At 41.7% G+C, this 14,286-nt stretch overlaps 1 protein-coding gene across 1 annotated transcript in view; it reads left to right on the plus strand.

Moving 5' to 3' along the window:
- Window positions 1-14,286, plus strand: part of cfap54 (cilia and flagella associated 54) — a 31,135-nt gene that overhangs the window by 3,162 nt on the left and 13,687 nt on the right. Inside the window, exons 9-49 of the mRNA XM_076751187.1 lie at window positions 228-420; window positions 580-651; window positions 788-900; window positions 995-1,109; window positions 1,373-1,458; window positions 1,583-1,720; window positions 1,967-2,114; window positions 2,330-2,373; window positions 2,545-2,673; window positions 2,815-3,058; window positions 3,369-3,505; window positions 3,677-3,874; window positions 3,987-4,079; window positions 4,172-4,360; window positions 4,633-4,751; window positions 4,852-4,999; window positions 5,147-5,302; window positions 5,446-5,568; window positions 5,976-6,098; window positions 6,358-6,466; window positions 6,897-6,986; window positions 7,084-7,210; window positions 7,401-7,503; window positions 7,756-7,847; window positions 7,975-8,172; window positions 8,490-8,662; window positions 8,751-8,911; window positions 9,140-9,349; window positions 9,574-9,770; window positions 10,060-10,195; window positions 10,405-10,534; window positions 10,774-10,935; window positions 11,042-11,251; window positions 11,505-11,592; window positions 11,764-11,934; window positions 12,043-12,109; window positions 12,269-12,454; window positions 12,547-12,633; window positions 12,732-12,851; window positions 13,583-13,630; window positions 14,079-14,220. Coding sequence (XP_076607302.1) covers window positions 228-420; window positions 580-651; window positions 788-900; window positions 995-1,109; window positions 1,373-1,458; window positions 1,583-1,720; window positions 1,967-2,114; window positions 2,330-2,373; window positions 2,545-2,673; window positions 2,815-3,058; window positions 3,369-3,505; window positions 3,677-3,874; window positions 3,987-4,079; window positions 4,172-4,360; window positions 4,633-4,751; window positions 4,852-4,999; window positions 5,147-5,302; window positions 5,446-5,568; window positions 5,976-6,098; window positions 6,358-6,466; window positions 6,897-6,986; window positions 7,084-7,210; window positions 7,401-7,503; window positions 7,756-7,847; window positions 7,975-8,172; window positions 8,490-8,662; window positions 8,751-8,911; window positions 9,140-9,349; window positions 9,574-9,770; window positions 10,060-10,195; window positions 10,405-10,534; window positions 10,774-10,935; window positions 11,042-11,251; window positions 11,505-11,592; window positions 11,764-11,934; window positions 12,043-12,109; window positions 12,269-12,454; window positions 12,547-12,633; window positions 12,732-12,851; window positions 13,583-13,630; window positions 14,079-14,220 — 5,575 coding nt within the window. The remainder of the gene's footprint in view (window positions 1-227; window positions 421-579; window positions 652-787; window positions 901-994; window positions 1,110-1,372; window positions 1,459-1,582; window positions 1,721-1,966; window positions 2,115-2,329; window positions 2,374-2,544; window positions 2,674-2,814; window positions 3,059-3,368; window positions 3,506-3,676; window positions 3,875-3,986; window positions 4,080-4,171; window positions 4,361-4,632; window positions 4,752-4,851; window positions 5,000-5,146; window positions 5,303-5,445; window positions 5,569-5,975; window positions 6,099-6,357; window positions 6,467-6,896; window positions 6,987-7,083; window positions 7,211-7,400; window positions 7,504-7,755; window positions 7,848-7,974; window positions 8,173-8,489; window positions 8,663-8,750; window positions 8,912-9,139; window positions 9,350-9,573; window positions 9,771-10,059; window positions 10,196-10,404; window positions 10,535-10,773; window positions 10,936-11,041; window positions 11,252-11,504; window positions 11,593-11,763; window positions 11,935-12,042; window positions 12,110-12,268; window positions 12,455-12,546; window positions 12,634-12,731; window positions 12,852-13,582; window positions 13,631-14,078; window positions 14,221-14,286) is intronic.

Raw genomic sequence — 14,286 nt, forward strand, 5'->3', positions numbered from 1 at the left:
TTATTATGGTGGAATTAATTGATATTAGATTTTTATGTTGTTTTGTTATTTCACATCTGTGGCACCGTAATACAACCACAGAGGTCTCTCCAACAGATCTCCAATTTAATGGTTTATCAGTGTTAAGTGTGACAGGCTGTTTCCTTAGGTGGTCAGTTCATTTTGTGAGGTAATGTTCTTGTAATATTACCTAAAACTGTATGTCTTCATGTATGTATCTGCTGTAGGCGCCATGGCCTCATACAACAACAGAGCGCATGCTGATGGCCCTGTTTGACAGCAGGGCAGCACAGTTCTTGGGCATCTTGGAGGCGCTATGGGACAGCACCAGGCGCCCACTGCAGATGAGGATGCCTGATGAGCCACAGAAGAAGGAGGTGATCCTGGAACTTCTGTCTGCTGGCATCAGTATATTATCTGGTTAGTCAAACAAACACGTACCAGAAAAACACTGCAGTGATTGCTGTAAATGCACAGAGAGCATACAGGCACTTCAAATCCTTTAAATATCATTGGGTATGGTGAGGAATGCTCGTTTTATGGACTCAGTAATGTTCTTGTGTACTCCTGTGTTTGAAGGAGTCACAACGACGAGTGAGTGTCTCAGCGCACTGACACCAACATCCACTCTAATGGATTTAGCCATTGCAGGTTAGTCACTTTTACTTTGTCCTTTTTTCTTGCCTTACAATCAACATGTACAGTGCTTTATCATGTCTTGCAAGGTATTTGTTTTGTAAGTGGTTTGGAAATCAGTGTGAAGTAATGCGATGTGTTGTGCTGCCAGGAGAAAACAAAGTACCCATCCTGTCTGCAGTGAGGTTCATTAAGCTGTTGTTTCAGTACAAGCAGCTTGATGAATTCACTGAACTTTCCAGAGAGATGCTTCAGGTTTTGTCTGTGAGTATCATGCAAGCATCCACCACAGCTCTCATTATTCATTTCAATGTGTGCTGTATGATGTCGAGTGTCTTTTTGTGTCTCCATGTGTCAGGGTGTGGAAGGTCAGTCATTCAGGAAGGCAGAGCTGGAGCTTGCTTTATTGGACAGTTTCAACAGTCTGCTGTCTTCCCAGAGAAGCCGGGCTAGAGAGGACAACATGATTGATGGTAGCGATGGTGAAATTGGGCCTCATATGGACAGATTCTGGCTTCTTTTCCTTGATGCAATGTGGTTGCCTTATGAACAAATTATGAGGACCAGTGTTTATTGTTTCAGGCTTATTATTTCCAAACTGCTGTCAAATGTAACCATTGATTCAGTATTGATAAGGTACTCAACTGGGCCTGAGTTAGCTGACTACAAATTGTCCCACCCTGATTTCAGTATCTCTGAATTGTAATGTGGTCGTGTTGTTTGATGTTTCCAACAGACAGACACAAGTCTTCAGTCTCAATGAGTGATGACTTTGTTGGCCTGGTAGACACACTGCACAAGTCTGTTTGTGGCTCTGCTCCTGTAAGTTCCCATGTTGTGTGTGTGTGTGTGTGTGTGTGTGTGTGTGTGTGTGTGTGTGTGTGTGTGTGTGTGTGTTGGGGTTGATCTGCCAAGGGTTAGGATTCAGATTAGTGTGTTTGTGTAGGCGTTCCAGCCAGATGGGGACCTGGTTTTGGATGTTGTGTTATTTCTGTGGGGTCACGTGAAGGTGGTCATGCAGAGGGATTACCTGCGAAACCTAGACTGTACACACAACCTTGAGGAGGTACATAGTTATGACAAGGTATGTATTTAAAAAGGTAAGCATGACTGAAACTGCTGAATTTTTAATAATGACATTATTGTCAAATATAAAACTGTTGCTTTTATACTCCACAGTGAGTTTAGGACATTGTGAACCATAACATTAATTTGAGCAGGATAAAACACATGCACAAACTTATATTGACTTAAAAATTGCATAGTATGTGTAATGTAGACATCCTACTTATTTATATGCATGTGGTATCATTTGTGCACATGTTGGCAGTGGCTGTGGTGTCTGTCTATGCTGTGTGAGGTGGTGTTTGCCTGTGATCTGGCATCTGTTGACTGCATAATGACAGCAGAGATGATCCACACATTGGCCATAATGCTCGAGAGAGAGGCTGAAGGCGGTCATCAAACACAGCATCCAGGTGAGGATTTTTACCATTTACCTTGTTTCAGTCTTTAGGACAGGAAATGATGTATCTTTTGCACTTGATCTTGTGCTGTTTGGTAGAATAACACTCTGACATTTGATATTGGGTAAACACCCACCACAGTCACAAGTATACACACGTCATGTTTTCCAAACCATAGCTGTGACGATGGTATTAATCTCATGTCTTATGTCTAGCAGCTCATGAAGCAGAAAGTGATATTGTGAAGTCAAGCACTTCCTCTCTTCATGAGGTATGTGAATGATTGATTATACATCAAATGATTGTTCTGTATATTCTGAAGTGTTAACATGTGACGAACAAACAGACACACCCAGTGCCAATGTGTGGTCTCTCTCAAGGTTTAAAAAAATATTGCAAACAAAGATGCATTGTGCTATGTGTGTGTTTGTTGTGCTCACAGAGTTCAAGTACAAAGCTGCTTCAGAAGGTGTGTGAGGTGGTGGAGAAGGGTCTTGAAGGTCTGGTGAAGGGCGTAGCTACACTGCTGCCCCAAGATTGCTCAGCAATCACTGATGCTGCCTTCATGCAGGTAAGCAGGTAACATGTCCAACAGTTTTGTAAATGACGTTGGTAAAAGTTAGTCTGACATTTCTCATTCTACACCATTCTAAGCCAAGTGTTGCCTTCAACACAAGCATTAATAAAACCTGTTTTCCTCTTGTTTTGATAGAAGTTTAGTCCCCTCCCTCAATCGACTCCCTCCTTATCTTCTCTGACAACACCTGAAGAGGGAATTGAGGAAGATAAATTGAGTAAGAAGGACAAAGAAGAAGTGGAAATTAAGGCAGAATCAGATATTAAAGGCTCTCAACACACTCAGTCCACACGTGTTTCCGTGCTGGCTACAGACCTTCATCTAGAACTAGACATCATCCACCACAGGGCTTCCATCAAGTTACTGCAGCTAAATGCAGGTCAGACTCACTGCCACACTGATAAATTTAGTCATTGGTGATTTTTTTGAATGAATTTGCCTTTTGCTGACATCGATTTTGTACTCAGTTTTACATTGATACAAGTGGTGATGTTTCCTGATCCGGTACTTGCTGAATTACAAACAGGAAGTTGAAATCCCTGACAATAAGTCATGGTTAGTTAGTGTAAATGTTTTGAAAGAATGTTGATTTATCAATATTGTCAGCCAATAAATCGTGCCTAATTGCAGACACAAGTAACAAGTCTAAATGTGGTGGCTTGCTATGAGACCTTGTCGGTTGTGTCCAGTCTCAGAGTCTGAACTGTTGGATCGGATCAAGAAGAACAAGGTGTCCAAAGCTCTTTTCCTGATGCAGAAAGCCTTGATGGTGTACAACAGCATGGAGCCAAATAACAGCAACAACCAAACCAAGAGTCTGCTAGAGGTTTCACATACATACTTTCTGAGACAGTCACTATTCTTTTAATGTCTACATCTCCCACCACCTACTGATCTACAAACAGTATTTCCACATGTAATGTGTATGTTTGTCTGCAAATGTCTATATGTACTGCATATGTCTGTGAAAAGAGGTTTGTCCATGTGCTGTTTCCAGGAGGCCTCCACCCTGATAGAGAAAGCAGAGGTAGAGGAAAGAAGACTATATATCTCCACCATCCGTAAGACTCCAGCTGAAAAGAAACACAGACGGATGAGGGAGGAAGGAGAAAACCCTCCACCTGCCCCCATCCTACTCTCACGCACTGATCACTCCTTAACCTTTGCTCCAGCACCTTATGACTTGGAGGGACAAGTGAGATTTGTTTTTAATTATGTCATTAATTTACTAATCTACAAAGAAGCAAATAATCCAACACAACTTCTACACCTTTGACCTTTGTCTTTCTACTGTTGTTTCTTTTCAGGTGTGCTGGTACCAGCTCTGCGGTCGCATAGCTGAGGGCGTTAACCGCAAAGTCCGCCTTGGAGACTGCAGCCTTCCAGGAACTGGAAATATGGTACCATTCATCACTTTTGCAAAAGAATGTCAAGTCTAGTCTGACACATTTTTGTAATCTTGCATGACCTCCTTTGCTCATAATATTACCAGGTACCAGCAGTATCTGGTGAGTGTGTGCTGAGGGTGGAGGGGCTGGAGCCCAACCAGAAGTATGTGTTTGCTGTAGTAGCCTACGACAGCCAAGGCAAACTACTGGGCAACGCCATAGGAGGGACAACATTGCCACTGCTGGCATCCATGCCGGTACCACTGCTCTCCACATGGGCTCACTTGGCACAGGTACACTACACACAAGTGAAAGCTAGTATCAAGTAGACATGTGGTACTAGTTTGTCACCTCAACACACGTTGTCCTTGTGCTAGAACATATGTTCACATCACCTTATTCTGGCTTTGGGTAAGATCCCATTGGCATCACAAGGACTAACACTGACACTGTTGTTCACTGTTGGAGTTTTGGCCCATGCCAAACTGATGGACGCCTTCATACTAATACCAACAGAGCAGGGCATAAAGCAGGATTATGGTTGCAGCTTTTTTTTCTTCCTCAGGTGGCATTTCAAACAGAGCAGTATGCCATAGCAAAGAGAGCCTGCAGGGAACTGTGGAGCCACTATACAAATCCCAACCTCAGGTCCCTCAGCACACAGGATAGACTCGCTACCACAGGGTGAGGAGGAACACACATTCACACAGTTCAAGTGAAGGAGTTTGTATTTCTTTGTGTTTGCTAATCTTATTTTACTCTATCCTCGTTCGCCACACTGAAGACTGTCTGTCCAGACCCTCCAACACTCCTCTCCTCACCTGTGTCAGTTGTTCCTCACTTCCATCTTCATTGAGACAGAGATAAACATTCAGCAGGGATCATTCTACTGTGACTCATTCAGTGACAATGGACCATTTATTTGGGAACAGGTAAAAATTATCTGGATAAAGAGGTGTGTGTGTACAGTAAGAATGTAATTTCCAAATGTAACATATAAGAAGAAAAACCAAACAGTTTGTTTAAATTGCCATGAATGTAAATAAATGATATGTGCGTGTGCGTGTGTGTTTGTGCAGGAAGCCAGACTGGAGGAGTGTGAGCGAATGTTGGTGGCCATGGACCTGGCGATGTGGTTGAATGATGGTAGCGCTGCCGTGCAAGCTGTAGTTAGTTGTTATGGCCTCTTGGCACCTTTAATCTTCCATCAGATCGCTTATGATCCTGTGGTACAGGTATGCAAAACCTCATCCATTCAAGTCTTAATATTCTGTCCCACAACGGCCAATTTTACTTTGTCAACAATGTAACATAACACAAACTGTAAATAATTCATAACCACGTTTGTTTATGCCTTTGTCTGTGTTCTGGTGTTCAGGTGCTAAAAAAATGCTTGATAGTTTTAGAGGACAGTTCAGGACTTCTCAAACAGAAACGGACTGGAAACACCTCAGAGTCAATTATGCACATGATAGCCTGCATCACCTACTACCTGTCCAAGGTGTGTCTGCATGTGTATATGTTCAGTTTATACTGTGTGTGCATATGATAGAAGTTTCTGCGCTCTTGAAAATGCTGTGTGCAAGAGCTGCGTCATAGAAATTACCATTAACTCTTGACTTGTTTTTCTTTTGGCAAAGAATATGCTTCCATCACATTTGAATGCCATCACATTTAAAACCTGCATTAAATGACTGCAAATGTTTCAACATTATATTCTCCTACCATGTTTCATAAATTTCACTGTATGTATGTACCATATATATATTTCTTAAATCGTGGTGACTGTAAGTAGGCGTACCAGTACTTTGATTCACCTTTTCACATATTTAATATTTAACAAATGCAATCATCTACAGAGCTACTGTTCCCACATATCCTAACCAATTTCTCATTGTCCCTGACAAGGCATTACGTGTGCTCAGAGAGCATCAGATGGCTTCTGTAGTGATGGACTGTGGTCGCAGGCTGCTCCAAGAGGTCTATGATGCCCAGCTGCAGATCAGCAGACCCGTCAATGAAGCTGTGGGTGTAAGGAACAAAGAAAAAGTGTGAATTAATTTCATGATATATCCTCACTTTGAGGTTTATGTTATATCATGAAATGATATAACATAAACATGAAATATTTGATTCTCAAAAATATTTTCTATATATTTTTAGTGACACAAACTAAAGAATATCTTGCTCCACTGCTCTTGTGTTTTGCTGTGTGTGTGTGTGTGTGTGTGTGTGTGTGTGTGTGTGTGTGTGTGTATGTATGTGTATGTATGTGTGTATGTGTGTGTAGTCTAAGACATATATCAAGGGTGACATGAATATAAGTCTTCAGCTGAAGGCACTGCACTGGAAGAACAAGAAAAGAATCACATCTGAAGCAGCTCTCACAGCAGACAATGGTAACACGAGGAAGCACACACAGACACACACTCGGGTTTCATAGACACAAACACACTCGGATCTCATAGATTTAAAAAAAATGGAAGAATGTTGAAAGCAAGATGATGTGTATAGCAAGAAGTTTACACTTTCTGCCTTTTTTTTCAAGTAATTTAAGCCATATTTGTTGAAAATCTGACACAACAGCGTTTATTTCAACAGTAATGCACACCAATGAAAGCTGACAGAAAGGAATGAAATACATTATTGTAGTATTGATGAATATGTACTGTAGCATTTACATGACATTTTATAATCTATTGTCTGCTGTTTGATAATAAACACCTTATAACATTTTAACCTTTCTAACCACCAAAACCATGACTGGCGTGTCTTTTTTCCTAAGCTCCACATTGTATATGACTTTATGTATATGTTTTTTCTCTGTAGAGATTTCATCCCCACTTACAAAGTGTGAGAACCCCACTATATTGTATGATCTGATCTCCAACAGCAAATTAAAGGATGCCTATCAAGATGGTAAGTGGCACACACTCACACATGCTTCTTTAATGGATAATGAGTCTTGTTCATTCACATTTGTGTTTTTTTGTGTGTGTGTGTGTGTTGTTGATAGTGATGAAGCTCAGACGCAAGGCATATTTTATTGAGTTTGCAGCACTGCTTCTCCAGAGAACCATGGAGGAAGGCCACACAGACCTTGTGTTAAAGTGGGGGCAAAGCATATTTGAATTTCTGTCCAGGTGCGCTTTTATTATATTTCTCTTTACTGATTTTAAAAAAATGTTAAAATTAAACATTTCAGCTTTGATTTAACAATCAGTGTGTCCTTTCATACTCAAACAAGTCATTACGAGTCTACTTACTTATGGATCATACTGCACTTTGTTACAAATCGTAGCTGTTTAATGTGAATGGTTCTCTCTTTGTCAGGCGTGACGGGATGATGGGACTGTCCACAAAATGTTTGGAGGGAAAGGGTGAGAGTAAAAGAAAAAGCAGTGCTCAGAATCTGAAAGGAAGTGAGCCACCCCAGGTGAAAATACAAATATGCACACTAATACCCGACATGCATTTAGACGCACAATGACATACAGTATCCTTAACAACTGTGCTATACTTTGATATGCTGTATTTATGTGTGTTTATGTAAAACTGCTTTAAGAGATGCTGTTTATCAGCTCTCTGGAATGCACTATTTAATGATAATTCAATTTTGCAGCAAAAATAGGGTCACTGTTTGTTGCTTTGTCTTAACGTGGAATAAGTACCTTCTGTTTTTTTGTAGCAGAACAAGAACACGCCTTCTGATGATGATAAAAGAAAGAAGCTAAAGGAGAAAATGGCACGCAGGATGCTTCAGAGAGTGCGAACTAACAGGTAACATGTGTTTGTGTGTGAGAGTGTATATCTGTGTGTTGGGGATGTCTGTCTTTGTGTGGGTTTGTGTGTAATTACACTTACACATAACCACATGTGCATGAGACGTCTCTTCATGTGTGTGTAGGGAGATGCAGGCTGTGGAGAACCTGTTAACCATGATGTCGTCTGTGGTGCAACGCCAAAAGAAGCAGCTTCAGCTGAGGAGCATGTGCTGTGAGGAGAGAGTGTGGAAGTCTCACCTCAACTACAGCGTTGCTCAAGCCCATTTAGCAATGCTTTACCAGTGCCTGGACCAGCTGCATGGAGGAGCCCTACAGCCAAGGTTCGCTTACAAGATACAAGTTACTTCATTTCACTTTTTCCATGTTTTTCTGGGAACTATTAATCAGTTACATGAGTTACATTAAATGGCCCAATGGCTTGCTACAATTACCTGTCTAAGAGACAGACTGATTGGCCCTAATCAGGATTGCATCACTTTTCAGAGACATTTAGTGTTGCTTTTGGTATCTGAACTCAGACAGTGCAGTATTTGTAGTCTTTTTTCTATTATTAGTGTTAAAAACATAGATTATACATATGCAATATGTTCATGTATGCATGCCTATAATATTATGTACTGCATGTGCTTTGTTTCAGGTACAGCCAGTTAAGTTCCTTGTGTTTCTCTTTGGCCTACTCCGGTGTCCTGGTGCAAAGGAGCTTCCTGCAACAGCAGTCTCCTAAATATGAGATTGCCTTAGAGAAAGACTCCTCTCACTCTGGTCTTAGGGACTATGTGGCTGCACACAAAGACAGCAGCAAAAAGGATGGTGAGGGAAATGGTGCTCTCTGAATCTGAAATTAGAAGAAAAATCACCTGGTTTGTGTTTCATCACTTGTTTCAACCTTGTCTTCCAGCGGTCAGAGTTGATGACTCTGTCACAGAGGAGAGTTGTGAGGAAGGAGAAGAGTCCTCTCAAACTGTGGAACAGCAGCTTGATATGCACATGCACACACACGCTGCTGCCTTGCTGCTGGACTCACTTGACAAAGCCGCTTTACATCTCAGAAGGGCCATGGTACCATGCACATATACATGGACACATGCATTACATGTGACGATGTAGTATAAATCAAGCTTTATTAACTTTGTGTTTTGTATGAAAACCACAATCTTTGTCACAGTGTGTTTATTCTGCTGTTCATTCACATGCTGTGCAATCTGTTCTATATATGCCATTGAGTTTACATTCAGAACTTGTGCACACTGTATTGTATTTAATGCATCTATTTTTCATATTTTCCAGGTGTTGGCCCATCGTGGCAGCCACTGGACAACTCTGCAGTGTGTGTGTCAGACTGTGTGGGACCAAAGCTGCAGAATCACTGTCCTAGTCCAGAGAGCTGCTCACCTTGAACCTCCCTCCCCCATCACAACAGACCAGCTGCACACCACCTTCACCCCACTACTGGTGCTGGCCACTGACCTCATCATGGACATGCTGAACAAACTAGGAGTAAGTGTCACATACAGCTGCATACACACACATAGCTGCTTGTTTAAAAACTCACAGACATAGTTATCTCTACATTGTAAAGTGTGTTGCTGTCTATAGGCTGCCAATGACTGCTACATTCACGACAGTCTGCATCTTGTCATCTGAGGAAAAACACATTCACAACTATAAAAGGAACATGACACAGTCCTGTTTGTGACTTTCATCTTCATCCTTGTCATTAGCTGTGGAGTTTGTTTGACGACTTGCCTGAGGAGGAAGTAGAGTCCACCCACCATTTCACAGCCCCACTGGATGACAGCACCCGAGTGGACCTGCGTTGGGTCCGTACCTTGGTGTTGCACACTCTGGAGTGCCTCCATGACAGTGGCAAATGGGAAACCCTGGCCCACTTTGCCTTACTTTTCAACTCATACACACGGTGAATAACAAAGCTGTAGACTGTATTGCAGTCATAATGCTACAAATACCATAAAAACACAGCACATGCTTACTATAGTGTGATATACAGAAATCAATGGAGACACTTTTAATAAAAGTATATTAAGTGGATTTGAGCACAAATCACTGCTCTCATTATGTATTAACATTGCCATATTTTGCTCATCAACCAGTATGTAAATCTGGATCGAAGAGTCACTTAGAACATGCATGTGTGCATGTATGTGTGTATGTATGTGTGTGTGCCTGCATCTGTATGTCTATCCCAGGGAACGTTATGCCTTGATTGTAACTCCCCTACTAGTCCATGCTCAGAGAAGGCTGCTTGAAAGGATCAGTTCTTTTCGAGGACCTGCAGTCCCACAACCACACCACATCAAGACACAGAAGGCCACTGGCAAGGAGGTAGCTCTTACAGCACTGCGTACAGACACGTGCACAAACGTAATGAGGACAACCAAGCCAGTAGAACTGTTTTATTGAATGACCATGGGGTATTTGATAACTTTGCAAGATAAAAAATATTTTCAAGCATTGTCTCTTTTTCACACTTTCTTACACTTAAGCACTGTGTGTTGTACTGTGTGTGTATAAATGTGGTGCTTTCTTTTCAGGTGACATACAAGAGCTATGCAGGCTCCCATCTGCTCAGTGGGTGGACCCCTCACCCTGCACAGCAGCTACCCATTGGCAAAAAAGCAGCAGTCCGAAACTCCACTCCTCCAGATGTCGTTGATCTTAAAGGTTTGAACAGCCAGCCTTATTTCACATCTTGTCAAAATATTTCAGTCACACAAACAAAGTGTTTGTAGGCAGTAGTAAATGATTATAGCTGCCCGACAATTGAAATGATCCAAATACTCAAAAATAGCATGACAGTGGTAGAACAGTGAGATACTATGATGTTATACAGAAAGTAGAAAGCTGACAGTTTGGACAGGTTGTGTTGGCACATGTAATGTTTTCATGTTTCTGTGTCTAAGGTGCAGAGATGCAGCACTCCATGTCCCTTGTGTGTGTTCCTCTGGATGTAGAAGACACACTGAGCTATTACCGTCAAGCTCTTGAGAGAAGACCATTTTGTCTTCAGGTTTTCCATCATAGTCGCTCATTACTACTGCTACTTCTGGCATACACACAGCCATGTGAGTTCAGTGACGATTGAGCGAACACACACACACACACACACAAACACTCGCACAACAACAGTTTGAATCTCTCATTGTTTGCACTGCTTGCTTCTCTCTCCAGGCTTTGCAGCACCGTTGCAGCACTGTCAGAGCAGAAGTCTCAGCCATTCTGCAAGTCTGGTTGGTTTCAGTCCCATAGTTAGGCCGACTCCAAACATCCAACCTGTTGACCTGACAGAGGAGGACTACAGTACTCCAAGTGCTCTTTACAGCCTCCCTATCAGCGCTGACCACATGCCGACTGTCACTGCTGCATATTCCACCTCCATTAGTAAGAGCACAAAATATTTAAAGCCACATTGATGAACTCCAATGTTGAAAAAAAACTTTTAACATGTATTTGTTAGTAATAAAAACAGAATAGTATGATATTCTATGATAAAAAACGGTACATTTTGCTCATAATGCTTATGTGCTTTTACTTAAGTAACATTTTGAATTCAGGATTTTTACTTGTAATGGGGTACTTCTAAAGATCATAAAGGTCTTTTTTTCCTTCCCATGTCCATCCAACTCTTCTTCAGAGTATCTCCAGGCCAATGGTCATGACTCCCTCAGAGTTTTGGCACTTCATGAAATGGGAAACCTACAGTTCTACACTGGAAACACACGGTTAGAATCTGTTGCTGAGTGTGTATGTGTATGTGTTAAAGCATTGCCTACACCCTATTAGTTTAAAAATTTAAATACAGTTATGCAAGAAAAGTCTGTATGTTGAGCTTTTTGTGATTTTCCTAATATTTTTATTGTAATTTCATCCGTGCCTGTGTTTTTTTTCTCCAGGGCAGCACACTCATACTGGAGTAAAGCTGTAGATTGTGCCTTACAGAACTCAGGCACTGTAGAGAAATGGGATGGCGTTTCCTTTGGGGGTGGCTCCCTGCAGCAAACCTTGAAACGGTCTGGCATTTGGGGATGTCTGCAGGCTGCTGCGCTTGCTGCAAAGATTGCACAGTACGTTTCAATGAGGTTTATAATTGATTTTTCATGTTTTTCTGTGTGTGTTGCAAACATATACCTTTAAAACCTACCTGCTCCTGTGGGATGTGTTTTGATCTACAGGCATATTTTCACTTCTGATATCAGCCAGCGGACCAAGTGCTGTCTCCTATCTGCTCACCTCTTTAAGGTGATAGCTCCCTTTCCAATGTCTCTTATCTTATAAACACAGTTGCTACTTTTATTCCTGAATGCTGTGTTGAGAAAATGATGATGTGAGAGGTTTTTGTTACAGTCATGAGTATACAGTACACTGTATACTCACTGTGTGTGTGACCTACTTCCCTAGTGTGTGCTGTGTTGCTCCCTGGCTCAGCCCCAGGCCGATCTCCAGTATGCCTGTCACAGCATTGGAGATGAACTGTTCCCTGGAGTTGACCTGTTCTCTGAGGCCCACAGGCTTCACCTCGGCACCACTGTCACCAGTCTTAACTTCATCTGCCACTGGCTTTTCACCACAGGCTACTGCATCACGGTATTCACGTAAACACTGTCTGTCCACAATTTGGGCTGTAATACTCAAGATAAACAATGCACTTAGAAATTAAATTGTGTTTGTAATTTCAGGTACTGCCCATACTAGCCCTTTACCTACATTTTGTGGGGACTGTGTGCAGAGATTTGCAACGCACTGTTGAGGGCAAAATACTTAAGGTCAGCATTTGTGTTGTCTTCTATAGTTACATGTAAATGTCTTTTCCCTCATGCTTCAGGTGGAGTTTTTATTCTGTTGTTATTGGTGTTTTCTGCAGATACGTGCCCTGACTGAACTATGTCTGTTCACTGAAGCTGTAAAGGAATCGGTTCAGCTTATGCGAGGAACAGGGGTCCTCCTGCCCTATAGACACTACATTGCTAAAGACAGTCTCCAAGTATGAACACACACAAATATTCCCTCTTTGCCTTTTTCTCTTTTGACCTGTGTAAATTGGTAATGTTAAAAACTCTATTTTGCACTTTTAGTTACATTTTTGGCCAAGTGTTTTGTATTATACTATAAATCTGAATCTCTCCAAGTACATGTGAACACATGGGTTGTTTGCCTGCCACTATCTTGGGGAGATCTCTGTACCTGTGATTTCAGATCTAATTTAAACATAAGTGGGAGACAGACTAAACAGTGCTTCTAGAACACTGTCATGTTGGCTTTGTGAAATATTTGTCCTTGTCACAATGTCTGCCTCAGTCCTGTTTTTGGCTCATCCTTCCTCCCTGTCTGTCCCTTCAGTTACCTCTCTCTTTCCCGATTCCCATGCAATTTCTTACTATCATTGTCATTCTCCTCTCATCTACCAAATGCCCTCAGGCGTTTCCACCCTCTTTTATCTGCCCTGCAATAACCCCTGTCCCTCCAGGTCCATCTACTCACCTGTTCCTACTTTGCCTCATCAGCCCTGCTGTGGCCTGACCTTTAGCACCCACTCACTCACCTGTGTCGTATCCTGGTTAATTTGCATCTGGTCCTTCCCCTGTTGCTGCTCTACAGAACCCCTGTAACAGTTCTTGTGCTGCCTTTCCGCAGTATTTAAAGCATTGTTATGTTCTTTGATTAAATATATGTGTGTGTTTGTGTATAATTGAGTAAATTGTGCTTATTGTGCAGCCTGTGAAGACGTTTTACAGCAACAAGTCTCTTCTGGACAATGTTGAGGTACTTTCTTTGTAGGATTTCTTTAGATTTCTGGATAAGATCCGGCACATAAATGATTCTTCAACGGAATAAGCGTACTGCCACAGTTTGTATTATTCAGGGGCAATTTTCGTTGAATCTGCTTTTAACATCAGAATCACCTCATCTCCCCAAATGACCACCTTCCATTAAGCCTTCCATGTTCAAAAACATCATTCCAAATCAGTCAGATACACTAATATGAATACATTGACACAAATATACATGCACAAATACATACACGCCTTTTCATCTGTAGGCAAATCTATGCTATATTGACTTGTTTTTTTTGTCTCTTGTCTGCTGTTTGAGCTTTAACGTTTAACAAATTAACACAGTACATTTTTTCCCAAAGAGATTCTTACTAAACTGGTTTACTAAATTGGTTATTCGTGGGTGTAATATCTGTGTATGTGGTGTTTGTGATTAGGCTTTGGAAGGACTTGTGAACTGTGACTTTGCTCCAGAGGTCCGCACGTTGTATGGCTCCACAATGTGCCTCCGATTCAGCCTTGCTCGTATTCAACTGGTCCTGGCACTCAGTAACACCGTGCATGGCCTTCCTGTGCCAGGTCTGTAAGCAAGAGCATTTTCTAGTGTCTGTTTCTCTTTCTGGGTTTATTGTTTGGATCATGTGA

The sequence above is a fragment of the Chaetodon auriga genome, chromosome 15, assembly GCF_051107435.1.
Source record: "Chaetodon auriga isolate fChaAug3 chromosome 15, fChaAug3.hap1, whole genome shotgun sequence".
NCBI lineage: Eukaryota > Metazoa > Chordata > Actinopteri > Chaetodontiformes > Chaetodontidae > Chaetodon > Chaetodon auriga.